Below are 18254 nucleotides of genomic sequence, written 5' to 3' on the forward strand. Positions count from 1 at the left end.
AAAGCTGTAGCATGCTACGGTGCAGAGGGACCTGGGGGTCCTTGTGCACAAGTCGCAAAAACCTAGTCTGCAGGTGCAGCAGGTGATCAAGAAGGCGAATGGAATGTTGGCCTTTATAGCGAGGGGGATAGAATATAAAAGTAGGGAGGTCTTGCTGCAACTGTACAGGGTACTGGTGAGGCCGCAGCTGGAGTACTGTGTGCAGTTTTGGTCGCCGCACTTGCGCAAGGATATATTGGCCTTGCAGGGAGTGCAGAGGAGGTTCACCAGGCTGACATCGGAGACGACGGGGTTGGACTATGAAGAGAGACTAAATAGACTGGGTCTGTACTCGTTGGAGTTTAGGAGGATGAGGGGGGATCTTATAGAGACATATAAGATAATGAAGGGGATGGATAGGATAGAGGTAGAGAGATTCTTCCCACTTAGAAAGGATAGCAGGACTAGAGGACACAGCCTCAAGATAAGGGGGGGGGGTGGGCAGTTTAGATCAGAGTTGAGGAGGAACTTCTTCACTCAAAGAGTGGTGAATCTCTGGAATTCTCTGCCCATTGAAGTAGTGGAGGCTACCTCGCTAAATATATTTAAGTCACAGGTAGATAGTTTTTTGATAGATAGGGGAATTAAGGGTTATGGAGAGAAAGCGGGAAAGTGGAACTGATCCACTTCAGATCAGCCATGATCTTATTGAATGGCAGGGCAGGCTCGAAGGGCTACATGGCCTACTCCTGCTCCTATTTCTTATGTTTTTATGCTCTTACATTATTGGATGAGGTTACATGGACAAGACTGCTACTGGTCACTTGAGACACCAAGGCTGAATGTTCCTCTCAAGGTGAGCCAGGAAGCATGGGGTAGAAATTTTATGTTCTCCCACCTGGCCTGACTGCAACTCCATTTTATGGTGGAACGGGCGAGCCCTAGGCTGCCCCATCTGTCCCAATTGAGTTAGTTGGCCAGTTAATGACCACTTAGGTACCATTTCCAACTCAGCCCCCTGCACTCCTGGGAGTTAAATTCAGTCTGTAATCCCAGTTAAATGGCTGTGGTGAAGTCAATGTCAGCAACAACGCATTAACTCACAGACTCCCCAGATGGTGGGCAGGGAATCCTCGCCATCTGGAAAATTCTGGCCATGCAATCAGTGACCAAAACACTGTCACCAGGATGCTTGTGGAGGTTGGTAACCCTATGTCTTTGCTGTGTTGGGGACATGTCAAATTTAATGAAATCAGTTGCTCTGCCATTAAATACAACTCCTCACAACTACTTGGCTGATGTTACAATCTCCAGAACATTTTCTGTAAGGACACAAATCCATAGAAATTGAGGATTGGCATCACTGTATGGCAAGTCTGGTTCAGACTCTAGACTTGTTGCCCTAACTGGTACACATTCTCCATTTGCTCTTCCTCCAGGTCACGCATGATAATCAAGAATAGGAAAACGCCCAGTAGGTAAGACATTGCAATGCTTTCACCTTCATAATGCATAGGAAGAGGTGGGGATGGTTAAGGTTCTAAAATGAGCTGTATTCAGACACTAACAGATCTCTGGCTGGCAAAACTGACAAGGAGACAGCTATAGATTAGAATACAATATAAAAAAAACAAAATCCAGCCTTCTGGAGTGAGGCATGCAGTTTTAATGGGCTATTTGTTTGTCTCCTAGAGTTGAGAGTCATAAAACACATCAGTACCAGGTAATGCAGCTCTTATTTTTTAGTCCAAGTACCTATGGTGCTAATTCAACAAATTGGTGATCACGATTGACTGCAATAAAGGGGGTGAGTGCTAAAAATAAACTTCTCTCAGCTCAGACAAGGGTCTTGGCTCAATGGTGCTAATGTCTCAAGGGGGATAGAATATAAAAGCAGGAAGGTCTTGCTGCAACTGTACAACTGTACTGGAGTACTGTGTGTAATTTTGGTCCCCTTATTTGCGAAAGGATATATTGCCCTTGGACGGGGTACAGAGAAGGTTCACCAGGTTGATACCAAAGATGAGGGGGTTAGCTTATGAGGAGAGTTTGAGTAGATTGGGCCTGTACTCGTTGGAGTTTAGAAGGCTGAAGACATATAAGATAATGGAGGGGCTAGATAGGGTAGAGGTAGAGAGATTCTTTCCACTTAGAATGGAAGCCAGAACTAGGGGGCACAACCTCAAAATAAAGGGGGTGGGGTCAGTTTAGAACAGAGTTGAGGAGGAACTTCTTCTCTCAGAGGGTAGTGAACCTCTGGAATTCTCTGCCCATTGAAGTGGTGGAGTCTACCTCGTCGAATATGTTTAAGTCATGGGTAGATAGATTTCTGATCGATAAGGGAATTAAGGGTTATGGGGAGCAGGCGGGTAAGTGGAATTGATCCACTTCAGATCAGCCATGATCTTACTGAATGGCGGGGCAGGCTCGAGGAGCTAGATGGCCTACTCCTGCTCCTATTTCTTAAGTTCTTATGTCCCAGTAAATTATCGGGCAATGCCACTTACGACAGTTACTTCATTACTTTCTGGAACTTCTACATTTAAATGCTGGTGCACATGGTTAATATATCATTACTATGGTGAAGATTTACAGTAAATTCATGCAAATAGCTTCTGCTTTACTGGCTTTTCCAGGGATGCAAAATCTCTGGTCAGAACTCCCACATTGCCCATAACTTCTTCCGAATGGCAATCATCAGTGGATTTTTACTCCGTAGTGACTTACCTGCTCATGAATTCCAGTGTGTCTGGGTTAGGGGGTAGTTGCTCTGGACCAGGTCAGATGTGGTGGGGAAGGGGGTATCAGGGGTTGGACATGGAAGAAGGAGTGGGGTGCTTAGTTTGATAGGGGGGTGGGGTGGGTGTTGGTGGTGTGTGGGATTCAGTCTGGACATTTAAAATAATCAGTCAAATGTTATTTCCTTCTACTTCTTCCAGAGTAACTATCAATATAAAACAGACTGAACCATCCAAATCAGTGTTTTAAATCACTTTGTCAGATTGACCAAGAGAAGTTAGCCCATCTGCACAATTTCCAGATAAACCCTTACACAGGAACTTCTAGAAGTACTCCGCATCTTTGCAGTACCCTCAAATACGACACTGAGGAACCAGGGAGCTATGGCCCATTGTGTTTCTCAAGTAAATGCCAGTACTTGGTTTTAGCTTGCTAATTATACTAATGATGATTTAAGTCTTTTTTTTTAATTATATGGCACAATTAGAACCTTAATTTGCATGGAAGCCTGCAACACATTTTGAGTCTATTTTAAATCCTACAGATAATGGTAAATTCTTCAATCCCCATGGGGAGTTGTCTCTCATCAAAGTTATGTCTACAGGACTTCAGAACTAACTTTTGGATACATTCTTCATTCAAACATGGCTACCTGCTGTAAGTGTAAAATCAGAGAGTTTACCCGTTCATTCCTTACACTGTTGCACAGAGAAATGCAAGGACTTTTATACTAACCTAAGTAGGTGAGAATGGATGCTTCTCTGTCTGTCCCTGCAGGGTTACTGGCCAAGCAGGTATAAACTCCAGAATCCTTCTGGGAGGCTTGTCTAATAATTAGACTTCCACCTTTACTTAGCATATGCCTTTAAAACATAAAGCAGTGAGACACCTTAGACATACATTTGTTAGAATATAAGATGTTTATTGCTAAAAGTTGAAAACTTAAAATATAAACCAACTATAAATTACGAAATAATTCTTACATTAACCAGTGAACAGACCGTTATATTATTTTTTAAATTCTCTAGTTTCACCTACTGAATGTGTTGATACAAACTGTGACATGGTTCCATTGGTGATCTCAATACCTTCTCATTCAAGTAGTCATTATTCATCTGTTATCCTGGATATTGAACATCAGAGGCTAATTGACCTTGGGAATGGGGTAGGTATGTATCATTACAGCTGATTTTGACTCTGTTGTTACCTGATATTCTCATTCACATATATACTATCCCACATGGCGATGAATCATGAATAACACCATTGGCTCATTTCCCCCTCCAAAGGCTCAAGGAGATAGTATTTAATTATTGAACTTGTGTTTCTGCTCCAGCTTGAATTAGTTATCTCAGCACAGATTAAATATTGAATGGACGACTTCTCTAGTCTGAGTGGAATACTATCAAAGTGGGCAGACCTGGGATGCAAAAAGTCTCAGCTTCATGGTTTGCACAGTTGAAACTGCAGAAACCAGGAAGCTACTGTGGCCAAACAGGCCACCTAAAATGGCGATTTATAAAGCACTCTGGCATAATTGGGCAAAAGTAAAACAGCAGGCTGCAGCCTAAAAGACAGAGATAAGCAGGCTGCAGCACAGGCTGAATACACAGGAAATAGGCCACCCCAAAGACAATGGACACTGTCTGGTCAAACATAGCTGTTTACCAAAGGGGTGCCTTAATCCCTTATTTGGGAGGGAGATCTGTGACCTTTGTGCCTCCAACACCTACAGGCATGGCCGTTGGGTACATACCCAGAGATCAGTGTAGCAGCACCTAAGTGGACTCTTATCAATCAGAGTGATCAAGCCCTGATCGACTGATTGACAAGAATCAGGAGACTGCCCAAAAAGGACAAAAGCAAGGAGGGATAAAAGGTGCTGCACAACAGAAGAAGGTCCCTCTGACATCACAAACGAGGTACAACAATGGTGACCGTTGCCAGCAATGACCAGCACGAGAGCCACCACACCCGAGAAGGAAGACCAGAGCTAGAGTGCCAGACCAGACCAAAAGATCAAACTACACAGAGGACTACAGAGACTAGTGCACAGGTAAAGGCCAATATCTGCTTGGATCCTTGCCACTCATGCAAAGTTAAGTCAAGGTCTAGTATTGGACTTGAACTTTATTTTTTCTGTAAGACAAGTTATTATTGGTTGGGTGAGTGATTACAGATGGTGTGTTTTAAATAAATATTGGTTGTACTAACAAGAAGTCTACTCGCAATTCTTTGTCCATCGTATAAGGGTTAAAACAGACTGTGCGGCAGGCACAACACTACTCAGCAGCTGAAATCTATGCTCCCATTAATTTGTTTACATCTCAAGTTGCAGATACTGACATCCAAGTTTTCTAATTCGGATTTATTCACTAACGGGGTTAAGAACAACCTCACTTTCCATAAAATTCTAACAAGGTACAGATAGGAAATTGAGCACTCGCAGAATGGAGATGACTGGGTGAGGGTCAGATTGCAGGTTCATGAGCTATAACTTGGATACCCAAGTCATCAGATGATGTCATATGATTTGGACTCCATAGGAATCAAAGCATATGGGAATCAGTTGGAAAAGTGCAATTGAGGTCAAGATTCAACAGTGATTTCAGTGAATGACGGTGCCAACTCAAGAGGTACCTTTTGTTAGGATCTTATTTCATTGCCTCTGATAACAAAAAATTCAGTTTCCACCTGGCAGTTCTAATCACGTGCATTACAGCTTGTTTTTAAGCAATGGAAACAAAGGTTAATCAAATTTCCTTGGTTTACAACATTTATCATTTCCTTTACTGTTCCAATAGTTCTGTAAGTATTAAATGGCTTTATCATCAATTCTTCTCTGTCCTCAGCCAATGCCTCCAGCTAAAGCATCCTGTTTAACTCACATCTGAGTTCATCACCAAATGTGGTCCATCACCAGGTACCACTTATTTTTAAATTTATTTTCTTCCTTTCTTTTCCCTGTCTTCTTCAACAAGGTCATGGCTGACATGCTCCCAGTCTGTCCATATACTTCTGAACAAGCCACTAGGAAGTGTTTGTTTTTGCTCCCTTCATACTGCACTGGTTAAAATTTACTCATCCAGGATCGGAGAGAACCAAAATGATGTTTGAATATTTAACCATAATCTAGAAATTATTGTAGTCATTTGCAATCATAAAGGGAACTTGATTACATCTCTTATACAAAATACACTATCTAACACTAAGCTAACAAAAAATGTCAGCTAGGGAATTAAAGCAAAGCCAAAAATTTGCACTGGTGATTCTTCAAAATGGATTCTTAGTTTTTAAATTAGTGTCACAAGTAGGCTTAGATTAATATTGCAATGAAGTTAATGTGAAATTCTGCTTGTCGTCAGACTCTAGCACCTGTTCGAGTACACCGAGAGAGAATTTGGCATGGCCAATGCACCTAACCAGCACATCTTTCAGACTGTGGGAGCACCTGGGTGAAACCCACGCAGACACAGGGAGAACATGCAGACTCCACACAGGCAGTGGTCAAGCTGGGAATTGAACCCAGTCCCTGGCACTGTGAGGCAGCAGTGCTGACTACTGTGCCACCTTGAAAGCGAGCCATGCTTGCCCCAAGGCCAGAAATCTCTTTGCACAGTCCACCCCCACGTTCCGATTCCTGTAGTGGGTGGCACTGTAAAACTCTGCCCTGGATATGCAAGAGAAAATGTTTTCTCAATGTTTTTACCAAATCACATGACACAAACCAGGAAATGTTAGCCGGGATTTTGTCAGTGGCACATCATTTCCAACGTCATTACTGGAACTATGCACCACTTCCACTCTCTCAATTTTGCCTTTTCCTATGCAATTAGAATTCTAAGTGGCAGCGGCATGCATATAAAACACATTCAGATTGTCCTGTCCTGTCGAAAGTCAATGGACTTTTGGTTGCTTCTTCAAATTTTCCATCTTCACCCATGATGGTTCCCGGGCAGGCCTAGATAATCCCAACCAAGGTAGCATTCACAGGCAGCCTATGAAAGAGTTCCCTTGTCAAGCAGGGCGGCTCTGTATCATAGCCACAACTTTTCCACTCAAGTACATTGTCACAGAGTCACAGTCATAGACATCATCATTAAAGGAAGATTTGAGAATACAAAAGTAACTTGGGTGTTTTTCAGAATTAAATTTCACTTGTAAATAATTCACATTACATTGGTTTTATATTATTCATGTGCGCCTCATAGAACCATAGAATCCATTCTGCACAGGAGGTCATTTGGCCCATTGAGTCTGCACCAACTCTCTTATCTAAATCATCAACACCCCTCAGCCCACCAATCCACATAATCCTGTGCATTTACCATGGCTAATCCACCTAACCTGCACATCTTTGGACTGCGTTAACATTATTACTTAAGAGCAGCTTAGTCAGAGATCTCAATGTACTGGCATGCCTCATAGTTGGCTCGCATTGGTGGTTACTGGGGAATTAGGAACATTTCCTTTATTGTGAAAGAAATAACATTTGTTTTTTTCTTTCTTCAATATTTATTGAAAGTTCACATTAGTGTCCAGGTTTGTGCTCACCACTCTGTGAGACTTGGCTAAACTTGCAGGCTTATTTGGTTCCCCTTCTATGCATTGTAAAGGACATTGTCCAAGAGCACTCCCCAGGGGGATAATTGAAATTTTGCAGATGAACCCAAAAGTCCTGTGAGGACTCTGCCAGTCAATGCTCTGAAATGATTGAATATTTGGACAGTACTGGCACTGTCTCTCAGGCCCTTCCTATGATTATCAATCCCTGACTCCAACTTCTATCCTCCCCGATCCCTCTTCCTCTCCCCCATTCCCAATCAACCCCTTCACCAGTGACTCAAGTTTGCCAGTCCTGAGCCTTCATGCAAAAGTCCATTCTTCTGCTCCCTTTCCTTGTGCCCTGAGGTATAGCCATGAGGCTACAGGTATAGTGCTGGAAGACTGGAGGATAGCAAGTGTTGTCCCCTTGTTCAAGAAGGGGAGTAGAGACCATCCTGGGAATTATAGACCGGTGAGCCTTACTTCTGTTGTGGGCAAAGTTTTGGAAAGAATTATAAGGGATAGGATTTATAATCATCGAGAGAGAAATAAATTGATTAGGGATAGTCAACACGGTTTTGTGAAGGGTAGGTTGTGCCTCACAAACCTTATTGAGTCTTTTGAAAAGGTGACTAAAGAGGTGGATAAGGATAAGGCAGTTGACGTAGTGTATATGGATTTTAGTAAAGCGTTTGATAACGTTCCCCATGGTAGGCTACTGCAGAAAATGCAGATGCGTGGGATTGAGGGTGATTTAGCAGTTTGGATGAGGCATTGGCTAGCTGATAGAAGACAGAGGGTGGTGGTTGATGGGAAATATTCAACCTGGAGTTCAGTTACAAGTGTGTACCTCAGGGATCTGTTTTGGGGCCACTGCTGTTTGTCATTTTCATAAATGACCTGGATGAGGGTTTAGAAGGATGGATTAGTAAATTTGCTGACGACACCAAAGTCGGAGGAGTTGTAGACAGTGAGGATGGATGTTACAGTTTGCAGAGGGACATAGATAAGCTGCAGAGCTGGGCTGAGAGGTGGCAAATGGAGTTTAATACGGTAAAGTGTGAGGTGATTCACTGTGGTAAGAGTAACAGGAATACAGAATATAGGGCTAATGGAAGGACTCTTAGTAGTGTTGAAGAACAGAGAGATCTCGGTGCACATGTGCATAGCTCCCTGAAAGTTGGCACCCAGGTTGATAAGGTTGTTAAGAAGGTGAACGGTGTGTTAGCTTTTATTGGTAGAGGGATTGAATTTCGGAGCCGTGAGGTCATGTTGCAACTGTACAAAACTCTGGTGCGGCTGCACTTGGAGTATTGCATACAATTCTGGTCGCCGCATTATAAGAAAGATATGGAGGCATTGGAAAGGGTGCAGAGGAGGTTTACCAGGATGTTGCCTGGTATGGTGGGAAGGTCTTATGAGGAAAGGCTGAGGGACTTGAGGTTATTTTCATTAGAGAGAAGGTTACGAGGTGACCTAATTGAGGCATACAAGATGATCAGAAGGTTAGACAGGGTGGACAGTGAGAGCCTTTTTCGTCGGATGGTGATGGCTAACACGAGGGGACATAGCTTTAAATTAAGGGGTGGTAATTATAGGATGGATGTCAGAGGTAGGTTCTTTACTCAGAGGGTAGTAAGGGCGTGGAATGCCCTGCCTGCAGCAGTTGTGGATTCGCCAACTGTAAGGGCATTCAAATGGTCAGTGGATAGGCATATGGGTAACATTGGAATAGTTTAGGTTAGAGGGTCGTTAGATTGGTTCCACTGGTCGGCGCAACATCGAGGGCCGAAGGGCCTGTACTGCGCTGTAATGTTCTATGTTCTATGAGTTAAAGAAAGAAAATCGCTGACTCTACACACACCTGCACAATGCCAACAGGTGTGTACACCATCTTTAAACAATTATGAACAGGGTACCATTTGTGTTTCACTGATTTTATTCCAAGGGTAGGATCTTACTGAAAACTGTTCAGATTAAGGAGTATTCATGGAACGCAAATCTATTACAAGTACCAACCGGCCACAGGCTGGCATAATTTTTGACATGCCACAAACACACCACTGACTTATTTGTCTCGGCATCGCAACCTGTTGCTGGGAAATCGAAAATTTGCATTCTGCCTGATTAAGTCACTCCATGCACAATGTTTCCTGCTCTTGTGGGCTCCATAAAATTGCCTCTGTTGGTTTCACTTGCAATTTGCTTAATATATAGGCTACAACAGTAAAAGGTGTGAACAGAACCCTTGGGAACAAGCAAGCATAATCTGGTAGAATCCTTTGTTAAGGTGGATGATGATGTAGTTGATTCTGAGACCAGGGTCATGAATCTGAGTAAAGGTAACTATGATGATAGGAGGCATGAATTGGCTGTGATGGACGCGGAAACATTACTGAAAGAAAAGACAGTGGATAGGCAATGGCAAGCATTTAAAGAACGAGTAGGTGAACTCCAGAAGTTGTTTATTCCTGTTGGGCACAAGAGTATATGGGAATTATGGCCAAACCAGGGCTTACATGGACAATTACAGATAGTGTCAGATTCAAGGAAGAAGCATACAAATTGGCAAGAAAAAGCAATAGGCCTGAGGATTGGGAGCAATTTAAAATTCAGTAAAAATGGGCCAAGGAATTGATTAAGAAGGGAAATCAGCATTAGTAGAAAAATAGTTTGGGGGCGATTGATGGGACTGAAGGTGGACAAATCTCCACGTCCTGATAATCTTCTTCCCAGAGTACTTAAGGAAGTGGTGCTGGAAATACTAGATCCATCAGTGGTTATTTTTCAAAATTCTTTGGACTCTGATTGGAGGGTAGTTAATGTAAGCCCACTATTCAGAAAGGGAGGTAGGGAGAAAACAAAAAACTACAGATCAGTGAGCCTAACGTTGGTACTGGGGAAGTTGCGAGAGTCTATTATCAAGGATTTCATAATTCGACATTTGGGAGGCAGTGGTATAATCAGACCATGTCAGCATGGATTTACAAAAGGGAAATCATGGTTGATGAATCTATTGGAATTTTTTGAGGATCTAACTAGTAGAGTAGACTGAGGGGAAACAGTAGATGTATTTGAATTTTCAGAAAGCTTTCAACAGGGTATCACATAACAGATACTATGGAAAGATAAAGCACATGGGATTGCAGGAAATGTCCTGAGATGGGTATAAAACTGGTTAGCAGATAGAAAGCAAAGAGTTAGCATAAATAGATCTTTTCTGATTGGCAGTCAGTGAGAAGTAGGGCTCCGCAGAATACTGTGCTAGAATTTGGAAGAAGGAACTGAATGTATTATCTCCAAATTTGCAGGTGAGTTGGGTGGGAGGGTGAGCTGTGAGAAGAATATAGAAATGCTTCAGCATGATTTGGACAGGCTGAGTGTTTGAGCATCTACATGGCAGATGCAGTGTAGTGTGGATCAATGTGAGATTATGCACTTTGGTAGCAATAAAAGGAAGACAGATTATTACTTGAATAGGTTTAAATTGGGAGAGGTGAATACTCAATGAGACGTTTAATAAGGTGCCTCATAAAAGGCTGCTACAGAAGGTTAGGGTGCACGGAGTTGGGGGTAAGGTGTTAGCATGGATAGAGGATTGGTTGTCTAATAGGAAGCAGAGAGTTGGTATCAATGGGTGCTATTCTGATTGGCGGTTGGTAACTAGTGGAGTGCCGCAGGGATCGGTGCTGAGGCCTCAGCTATTTACCATTTATATAATTGATATGGAAGAGGGGGCTGAGTGCAGGGTGATGAAATTTGCCGATGACACGAAGATGAGTGAAAAAGCAAATTGCGTGGTGGGTGTGGAAAGTCTGCAGAGGGATCTGGATAGGCTAAGCGAGTGGGCGAGGACCTGGCAGATGGAGCATAATGTTAGCAAGTGTGAGGTTATCCACTTTGGCAGAAATAATAGTAGGAGGGATTACTATTTAAAGGGCGAAAAGCTGCAGCATGCTACGGTGCAGAGGGACCTCGGGGTCCTTGTGCATGAGTCGCAAAAGCCCAGTCTGCAGGTGCAGCAGGTGATCAAGAAGGCAAATGGAATGTTGGCCTTTATAGCGAGGGGGATAGAATATAAAAGTAGGGAGGTCTTGCTGCAACTGTACAGAGTACTGGTGAGGCCACAGCTGGAGTACTGTGTGCAGTTTTGGTCGCCGCACTTGCGCAAGGATATATTGGCCTTGGAGGGATTGCAGAGGAAGTTCACTAGGCTGATACCGGAGATGAGGGGGTTGGACTATGAAGAGAGACTAAATAGACTGGGTCTGTACTCATTGGAGTTTAGAAGGATGAGGGGGGATCTTATAGAGACTTACAAGATGATGAAAGGGATGGATAGCGTAGAGGTAGAGAGATTCTTCCCACTTAGAAAGGATAGTAGGACTAGTGGGCACAGCCTCAAGATAAGGGGGGAGGCAGTTTAGATCGGAGTTGAGGAGGAACTTCTTCACTCAAGGACTGGTGAATCTCTGGAATTTTCTGCCCGTTGAAGTGGTGGAGGCTACCTTGCTAAATACATTTAAGTCACAGGTAGATAGGTTTTTGATAGACAAGGGAATTAAGGGTTATGGGGCGAAAGCGGGAAAGTGGAACTGATCCACTTCAGATCAGCCATGATCTTATTGAATGGCGGGGCAGGCTCGAAGGGCTACATGGCCTACTCCTGCTCCTATTTCTTATGTTCTTATGAGACCTTGGAGTCCTCACGCATCAGTCACTGAAAATAAACGCATAGGTACAGCAGGCAGTAAAGAAGGCAAATGATGTGTTGGCCTTCATAGTGAGAGAATTTGAGTTTATGATTGGGATGTTTTGCTGCAATTGTATAGGGCACTGGAGAGGCCACATCTGTAGTATTGTGTGCAGTTTTAGTGTACTTATCTGAGGAAGGATGTCCTTGCTATAGAGGGAGTACAGTGAAGGTTTACAAGGCTGATGACTGGGATGGCAGGTCTGTCATATGAGGAAAGGCTAAATTGGTTAGGATTATGTCACTAGAGACCTCATAAAACTTATAAAATTCTAACAGGGTTAGACAGAATAGATTCAGAATGAATGTTCCTAATGGTGCAGGACTCCAGAACTAGGTGTCATAGTTTGAGAAGGGGTAAACCTTTAGAACTGAAGTGAGGAGAAATTTCTTCACCCTGAGGATGGTGAATGTGGAGAATTCACTATCACAGAATGTAGTTGAGGCCAAAACGTTGTCTGATTTCCAGAAGAAATTAGATATAGCTCTTGGAGCTAAAGCGATCAAGGGATTATGGGGGGAAGGAGGAAACAGGATATTGAATTTGATGATCAGCCATGATCAAAATGAATGGCGGAGCAGGTTTGAAGGACTGAATGGCTGACTCATGCTTCTAATTTCTAAGTTTCTATGTATTAATTGAATTATAAATCTTGGGGTATTTCATTTTTGAACTTACTTATTTCAAATAATCTCAAGGCGATAAAGTTCAGTGAGTTACTGAACATAATTTTGCATGCTGTACTGGTCTCCTGAACAGCCAGAAGCAGAAACAAAACACATTGAAGGATGAGAACTAGATTGTGCATCCATCTTGCAAAATAAGTGGCATTACACTCCTGGCCTCAATTGCTAGAAGCTGTTCAGACACAGAGAGCACAACAGCAATCTCCAGAAGGAGACATTAAGGTTCCAAGAGTGATAAACTACAGTTTCCTCTCATCTTGCCAAAATATATTCACTAACAAACTGTTTCTATTTCCATTTTTTGTCTCCTTTGTCTCCAGCTATAGTACAGTTCCACTGATGCCAGTTGACTGCTTGAGCTCTCCCAAGGGTGTATTCTTCACAATTAATCCTAAATACAGAGCGTTGGCTGCCTTTTGATATTGGAGCACAGCCTGATGCTGTTTTTGTTTCCCAAAATCCACCAGATTTTCCAGCAGTAATTGCTGGATTCAATCAGGTCTGTGAATGTTGATGGAGTATAATTTCCTTCCTCTCAATTCTAGTAACCACCAATTGTAACACGCTAAAGTTGAATTTTCAGGGATTGAACTTGGGAAACTAAGGTCTTTATGGCTTATTTCCATCTAACTTAGCAACAGGGCCATGAGGAAAGATAACTTATAAACATGTGGCTTCAGTTCAGAACATTAAGATATTAAATACTTTGTGTGAATCGAGCTAAATTTTCAATGAAAATAATTTGCTTCACCCATTTGTTGAGCCTGTATTCATCCCAATTCAGCAGCTAAATAGGAGCTATCAGGAAGCAGAGGTAATTTTAAATGAACATTAATCTAACTGTGTTACTCTTCTTTACATAGAAGGCCCTTCAGCCCATTGCATCTGCGTTGGTCAAGGACAAACCACCCAATTTATCCCATTTTCCAGCACATGGTCCATAGCCTCTGTATGCCTTGGTATTGCAAGTGCACATCTAAGGCACCAATCTGCCTCACCACCCTTTCAGGCAGTGAGTTTTAGACTACCACCACCCTCTGGATGAAAAAAGTTTTCTTCACATCCAGAAGCAGAGGTAATTTTAAGTGAACTCTGGTTATATTGTTGGATATTAGAAATAAGATATAGATTTAGGTGAGTTTAACACATTGTTTTTGTTTAAGGAAGAGAAAAATGCAGTTAGATTAATGTTAAACAGAGGTGCTTGCAAAGAGAAATTGGATAGACTAGGGTTGTTTTCCTTGGATCAGAGGAGACTGAGGGGCGACATGATTGAGAAGGATTAAATTTATGAGGAGCATAGATAGAATAGACAAAAAGAAACTTTTCTCCTTGGTGGAGGGATCAATGACAAGGTGGCATAGGTATGAGGAAAAACGTTTTCATCCAGAGGGTGGTGGGAATCTGAAATGCATTGCCTAAAAGGGTGGTGGAGGCAGAGACACTCATAACATTGGTGTTTAGATGTGCATTTGCGATACCAAGGCATACAAAGGCTATGAACCATGTGCTGGAAAATGGGATTAGATAAATTGGCTGGTTTGTCCTTGACCAGCACAGATGCAATGGGCTGATGGGCCTCTGTGCTGTATACCTCTATGATTCGATAAATTTATGTAAGGGGGTTTCTGGTTTCATTTTAAAATGTATCTACTGTGCTTAGCAAGTTAATGATGCGAAAAGCAAGCAAGAGCTTAGAGAAGAGATGAGCTGTTGCTCAGCAACCAAGAGCCACTCTTTAATCAGGGGGACATTGTGAGTTTAATTTAACTGAATCATTCAAAAAAGGAGCTCAGCAGCTAGAGAGAGAACATCTCTCTCAGCTCTGCCAGAAACAAAAAAATGGAGTAATGGGCAAGAATGCAACTCCCAGAGAAATTGAAGGACAGTTAGTTCTATAAACCCAGAGATGAAAACAAAAGTTCCAGAAAGTTTGAAATCAAAGAAACAAGAGGAACTGGAATTGGAACAGGTACTGTTCTCTTAGTTAATGTCAGGGCTGAAAAGTACAGACCTGGTGAAGTTGGCTAATGAGAAGCCAGACATATCCCCTAAGGTCGGTGATATCTTACTAAAGTCGGTGAGGTAAAAACTGAAGCAATTGTGCCTGGATCGCTGAGATTGTGTGAAAAACTTAAATGCTTATGGCAACTCAAGACAAAGGAACATGGAAAAGGAGAGTTGGAAATTTTGGAGGTGAATCCTTGCTGAAAACAGCTGAGGGAAAGCATTGTTTGTAAGACGATTCTAAAGCGTGCCTTTTGAGAGTAGAGTTTGGAAACATTTGTGTGAAAATCATCTGAGAGAAGTCAGCATGGTCACATCCATTGAAAAGTGAGAAGCAGAAGACCCCCTCCAGTGATAAACAGGAGGAAGAGCATCCAGAGGTGACACAGAGCCTTTCCTGAGGTGCATTCTGAGAGAAGTTGCTGTAGGCACATCTACTGAACACTGGGAAGTGGAAGAATTGGTGTCAAGGAGCAGTTAAGCCTGAAACTCTACATTAGTGTTTCCCTCTCTCCTTCCTCTTCTGACCAAAACAAAAAGAAACACAGTTCAGAAAATGACCTGAGACCAACAGGGGCAGCTGATTAGTGATATTGGAAATTTGGAGCTAAGTGAGAATCTGGTGCTGAAGGGGAAGAAGTGCTCACCATTTATAGGACCTGCAAAGGAAATTCAAGGGCAAGTGAGAGGTAGAAAGAAATCAAACCGTGATATCACAGCTAGTGATTCGTTGGTGGCTGGTAAGTAGTTTATCTTTTCTTTTTTCTCTTGGTATTGTTTTAGTTGTTGTAAGGTAACTCAAGGGTTGTGTCATGGAATAGTGTAGGTTAGATGCGCTTTAGATTGGTTTCACAGATCGGTGCAACATCGAGGGCCGAAGGGCCTGTAGTGCACTGTAATGTTCTATGTTCATGGCAGGAGATCTCAGACCTGCGTCATGCTCCTCTTGTGTAATGTGGGAATTCAGAGACCCTTCCGGTGTCCCTGGCTCCTTCACGTGCAAGTTGTACGTCCAACTGCAGCTCCTGTTAGACCGCTTGACAGCTCTGGAGTTGTAGATGGATTTGCTTTGGAGCATCCATGATGCTGAGGAAATCGTGGATAGCACATTCAGTGAATTGGTCACACTGCAGATAAAAATTACTGAAGGAGATAGGGAATAAGAACATAAGAACATAAGAAATAGGAGCAGAAGTAGGCCATCTGGCCCTTCGAGCCTGCCCCGCCATTCAATAAGATCATGGCTGATCTGTTGTGGCTCAGTTCCACTTTCCCGCCCTCTCCCCATAACCCTTAATCCCTTCTCTTATCAAAAACCCATCAACCCGCTTCTTAAAAATATTTAGCGAGGCAGCCTCCACCACTTCAACGGGCAGAGAATTCCAGAGATTCACCACCCTTTGAGTGAAGAAGTTCCTCCTCAACTCCGTTCTGAACCGCCCCCCCTTTATCTTGAGGCTGTGCCCCCTAGTCCTACTGTCTTTTTTGAGCGGGAAGAGTCTTTCCACCTCTATCCTATCCATCCCATTCATCATCTTATACGTCTCAATGAGATCTCCCCTCATTCTTCTAAACTCTAACGAGTACAAGCCTAGTTTATTCAGCCTCTCCTCATAGCTCAACCCCCTCAACTCCGGTATCAGCCTAGTAAACCTCCTCTGCACTCCCTCCAAGGCCAAAATATCCTTGCGCAGGTGCGGCGCCCAAAACTGCACACAGTACTCCAGCTGCGGCCTCACCAATGCCCTATACAGCTGCAGCAAGACCTCCCTACTTTTATATTCAATCCCCCTCGCTATGAATGGATGACCACCAGACAGAGGAAGAATAGGAAGGCAGTGCAGGGGTCATCTGCAGTCCTCTCCCTCCAAAACAAATATACTGTTTTGGATAATGTTGGGGAGATGGCTCACTAGAGGAAGGTGGCAGCAGCCACTGTGGCTAGCTCTGCTGCAAAGGAGGGCAGGAAAAAAAAAGGCAGAGCTATAGTGATAGGAGATTCAATTGTAAGAGGAATAGACAAGTGATTCTGTGGATGCAAACAAGACTCCAGGATGGTATGTTGCCTCTCTGGTGCAAGAGTCAAGGATGTCTCAGAGCAGCTGCAGGACATTCTGTGTATGGAACCAAAAGAGATGGGGGGGATACGAAATGGGTTTTTTGCATCCGTATTTACTGAGGAAACGGACATGGAGTCTACGGAAATAGGGCAAACAGGTAGGGAGGTCATGGAACCTTTACAGATCACAGGGGAGGACATGCTGGTTGTCTTGAGGCAAATCAGAGTGGATAAATCCCCAGGACTGGACATGGTATTCCCATGGACCTTGAGGGAGGCTAGTGTTGAACTTGCAGGGGCCCTGGCAGACGTATTTAAAATGTCAGTATTCACGGGGGAGGTGCCAAATGATTGGAGGGTGGCTCATGTTGTTCTGTTGTTTAAAAAAGGTTCCAAAAGAAATCCAGGAAATTATAGGCCAGTAAGTTTGATGTCAGTGGTGGGCAAGTTATTGGAAGGTGTGATAAGGGATAGGATCTACAAATATTTGGATAGTCAGGGACTTATTAGGGAGAGTCAACATGGCTTTGTGCATGGTAGGTCATGTTTGACCAATCTATTAGAGTTTTTCGAGGAGGTTACCAGGAAAGTGGATGAAGGGAAGGCAGTGGATGTTGTCTACCTGGATTTCAGCAAGGCCTTTGATAAGGACCCTCATGGGAGGTCAGTTAGGAAGGTTCAGTCGCTAGGTATACATGGGGAGGTAGTAAATTGGATTAGACACTGGCTCAATGGAAGAAGCTAGGGAGTGGTTGTGGGGGATTGCTTCTCTGAGTGGAGGCCTGTGACGAGTGGTGTGCCGCAGGGATCAGCGTTGGCTCCGTTGTTGTTTGTCATCTATATCAATGATCTGGATGATAATGTGGTAAATTGGATCAGCAAATTTGCTGATGATACAAAGATTGGAGGTGTAGTGGACAGTGTGGAAGGTTTTCAAAGCTTGCAGAGGGATTTGGACCAACTAGAAAAATGGGCTGAAAAATGGCAAATGGAATTTAACGCAGACAAGTGTGAAGTATTCACTTTGGAAGGACAAACCAAAGCAGAATGTACAAGATAAATGGTAGGACTCTGAAGAGTGCAGTTGAACAAAGGGATCTGGGAATACAGGTACAGAATTCCCTAAAAGTGGCATCACAGGTGGATAGAGTCGTAAAGAGTGCTTTTGGTACATTGGCCTTTATAAATCTGAGTGTCGAGTATAAAAGTTGGAGTGTTATGGTAAGGTTGTATAGAGCATTGGTGAGGCCGAATTTAAAGTATTGTGTACAGTTTTGGTCACCTAGTTACAGGTAGGATGTAAATAAGGTTGAAAGAGTGCAGAAAAGGTTCACAAGGATGTTGCCAGGACTTGAGAAGCTGAGTTACAGACAGAGATTGAATAGGTTAGGATTTTATTCCCTGGAGCGTAGAAAAATGAGGGGAGATTTGATAGAGGTGTATAAGATTTTGATGGGTATAGATAGACTGAATGCAAGCAGGCTT

At 43.1% G+C, this 18254-nt stretch overlaps 1 protein-coding gene across 1 annotated transcript in view; it reads right to left on the reverse strand.

Annotated features, from left to right (window-relative positions):
* hmcn1 (hemicentin 1) overlaps nucleotides 1-18254 on the reverse strand; it is a 543993-nt gene that overhangs the window by 336161 nt on the left and 189578 nt on the right. Inside the window, exon 13 of the mRNA XM_080195726.1 lies at nucleotides 3454-3581. Coding sequence (XP_080051852.1) covers nucleotides 3454-3581 — 128 coding nt within the window. The remainder of the gene's footprint in view (nucleotides 1-3453; nucleotides 3582-18254) is intronic.

Source organism: Carcharhinus amblyrhynchos, chromosome 9 (genome assembly GCF_965287045.1).
Source record: "Carcharhinus amblyrhynchos chromosome 9, sCarAmb.v2.hapA, whole genome shotgun sequence".
Classification (NCBI taxonomy): domain Eukaryota; kingdom Metazoa; phylum Chordata; class Chondrichthyes; order Carcharhiniformes; family Carcharhinidae; genus Carcharhinus; species Carcharhinus amblyrhynchos.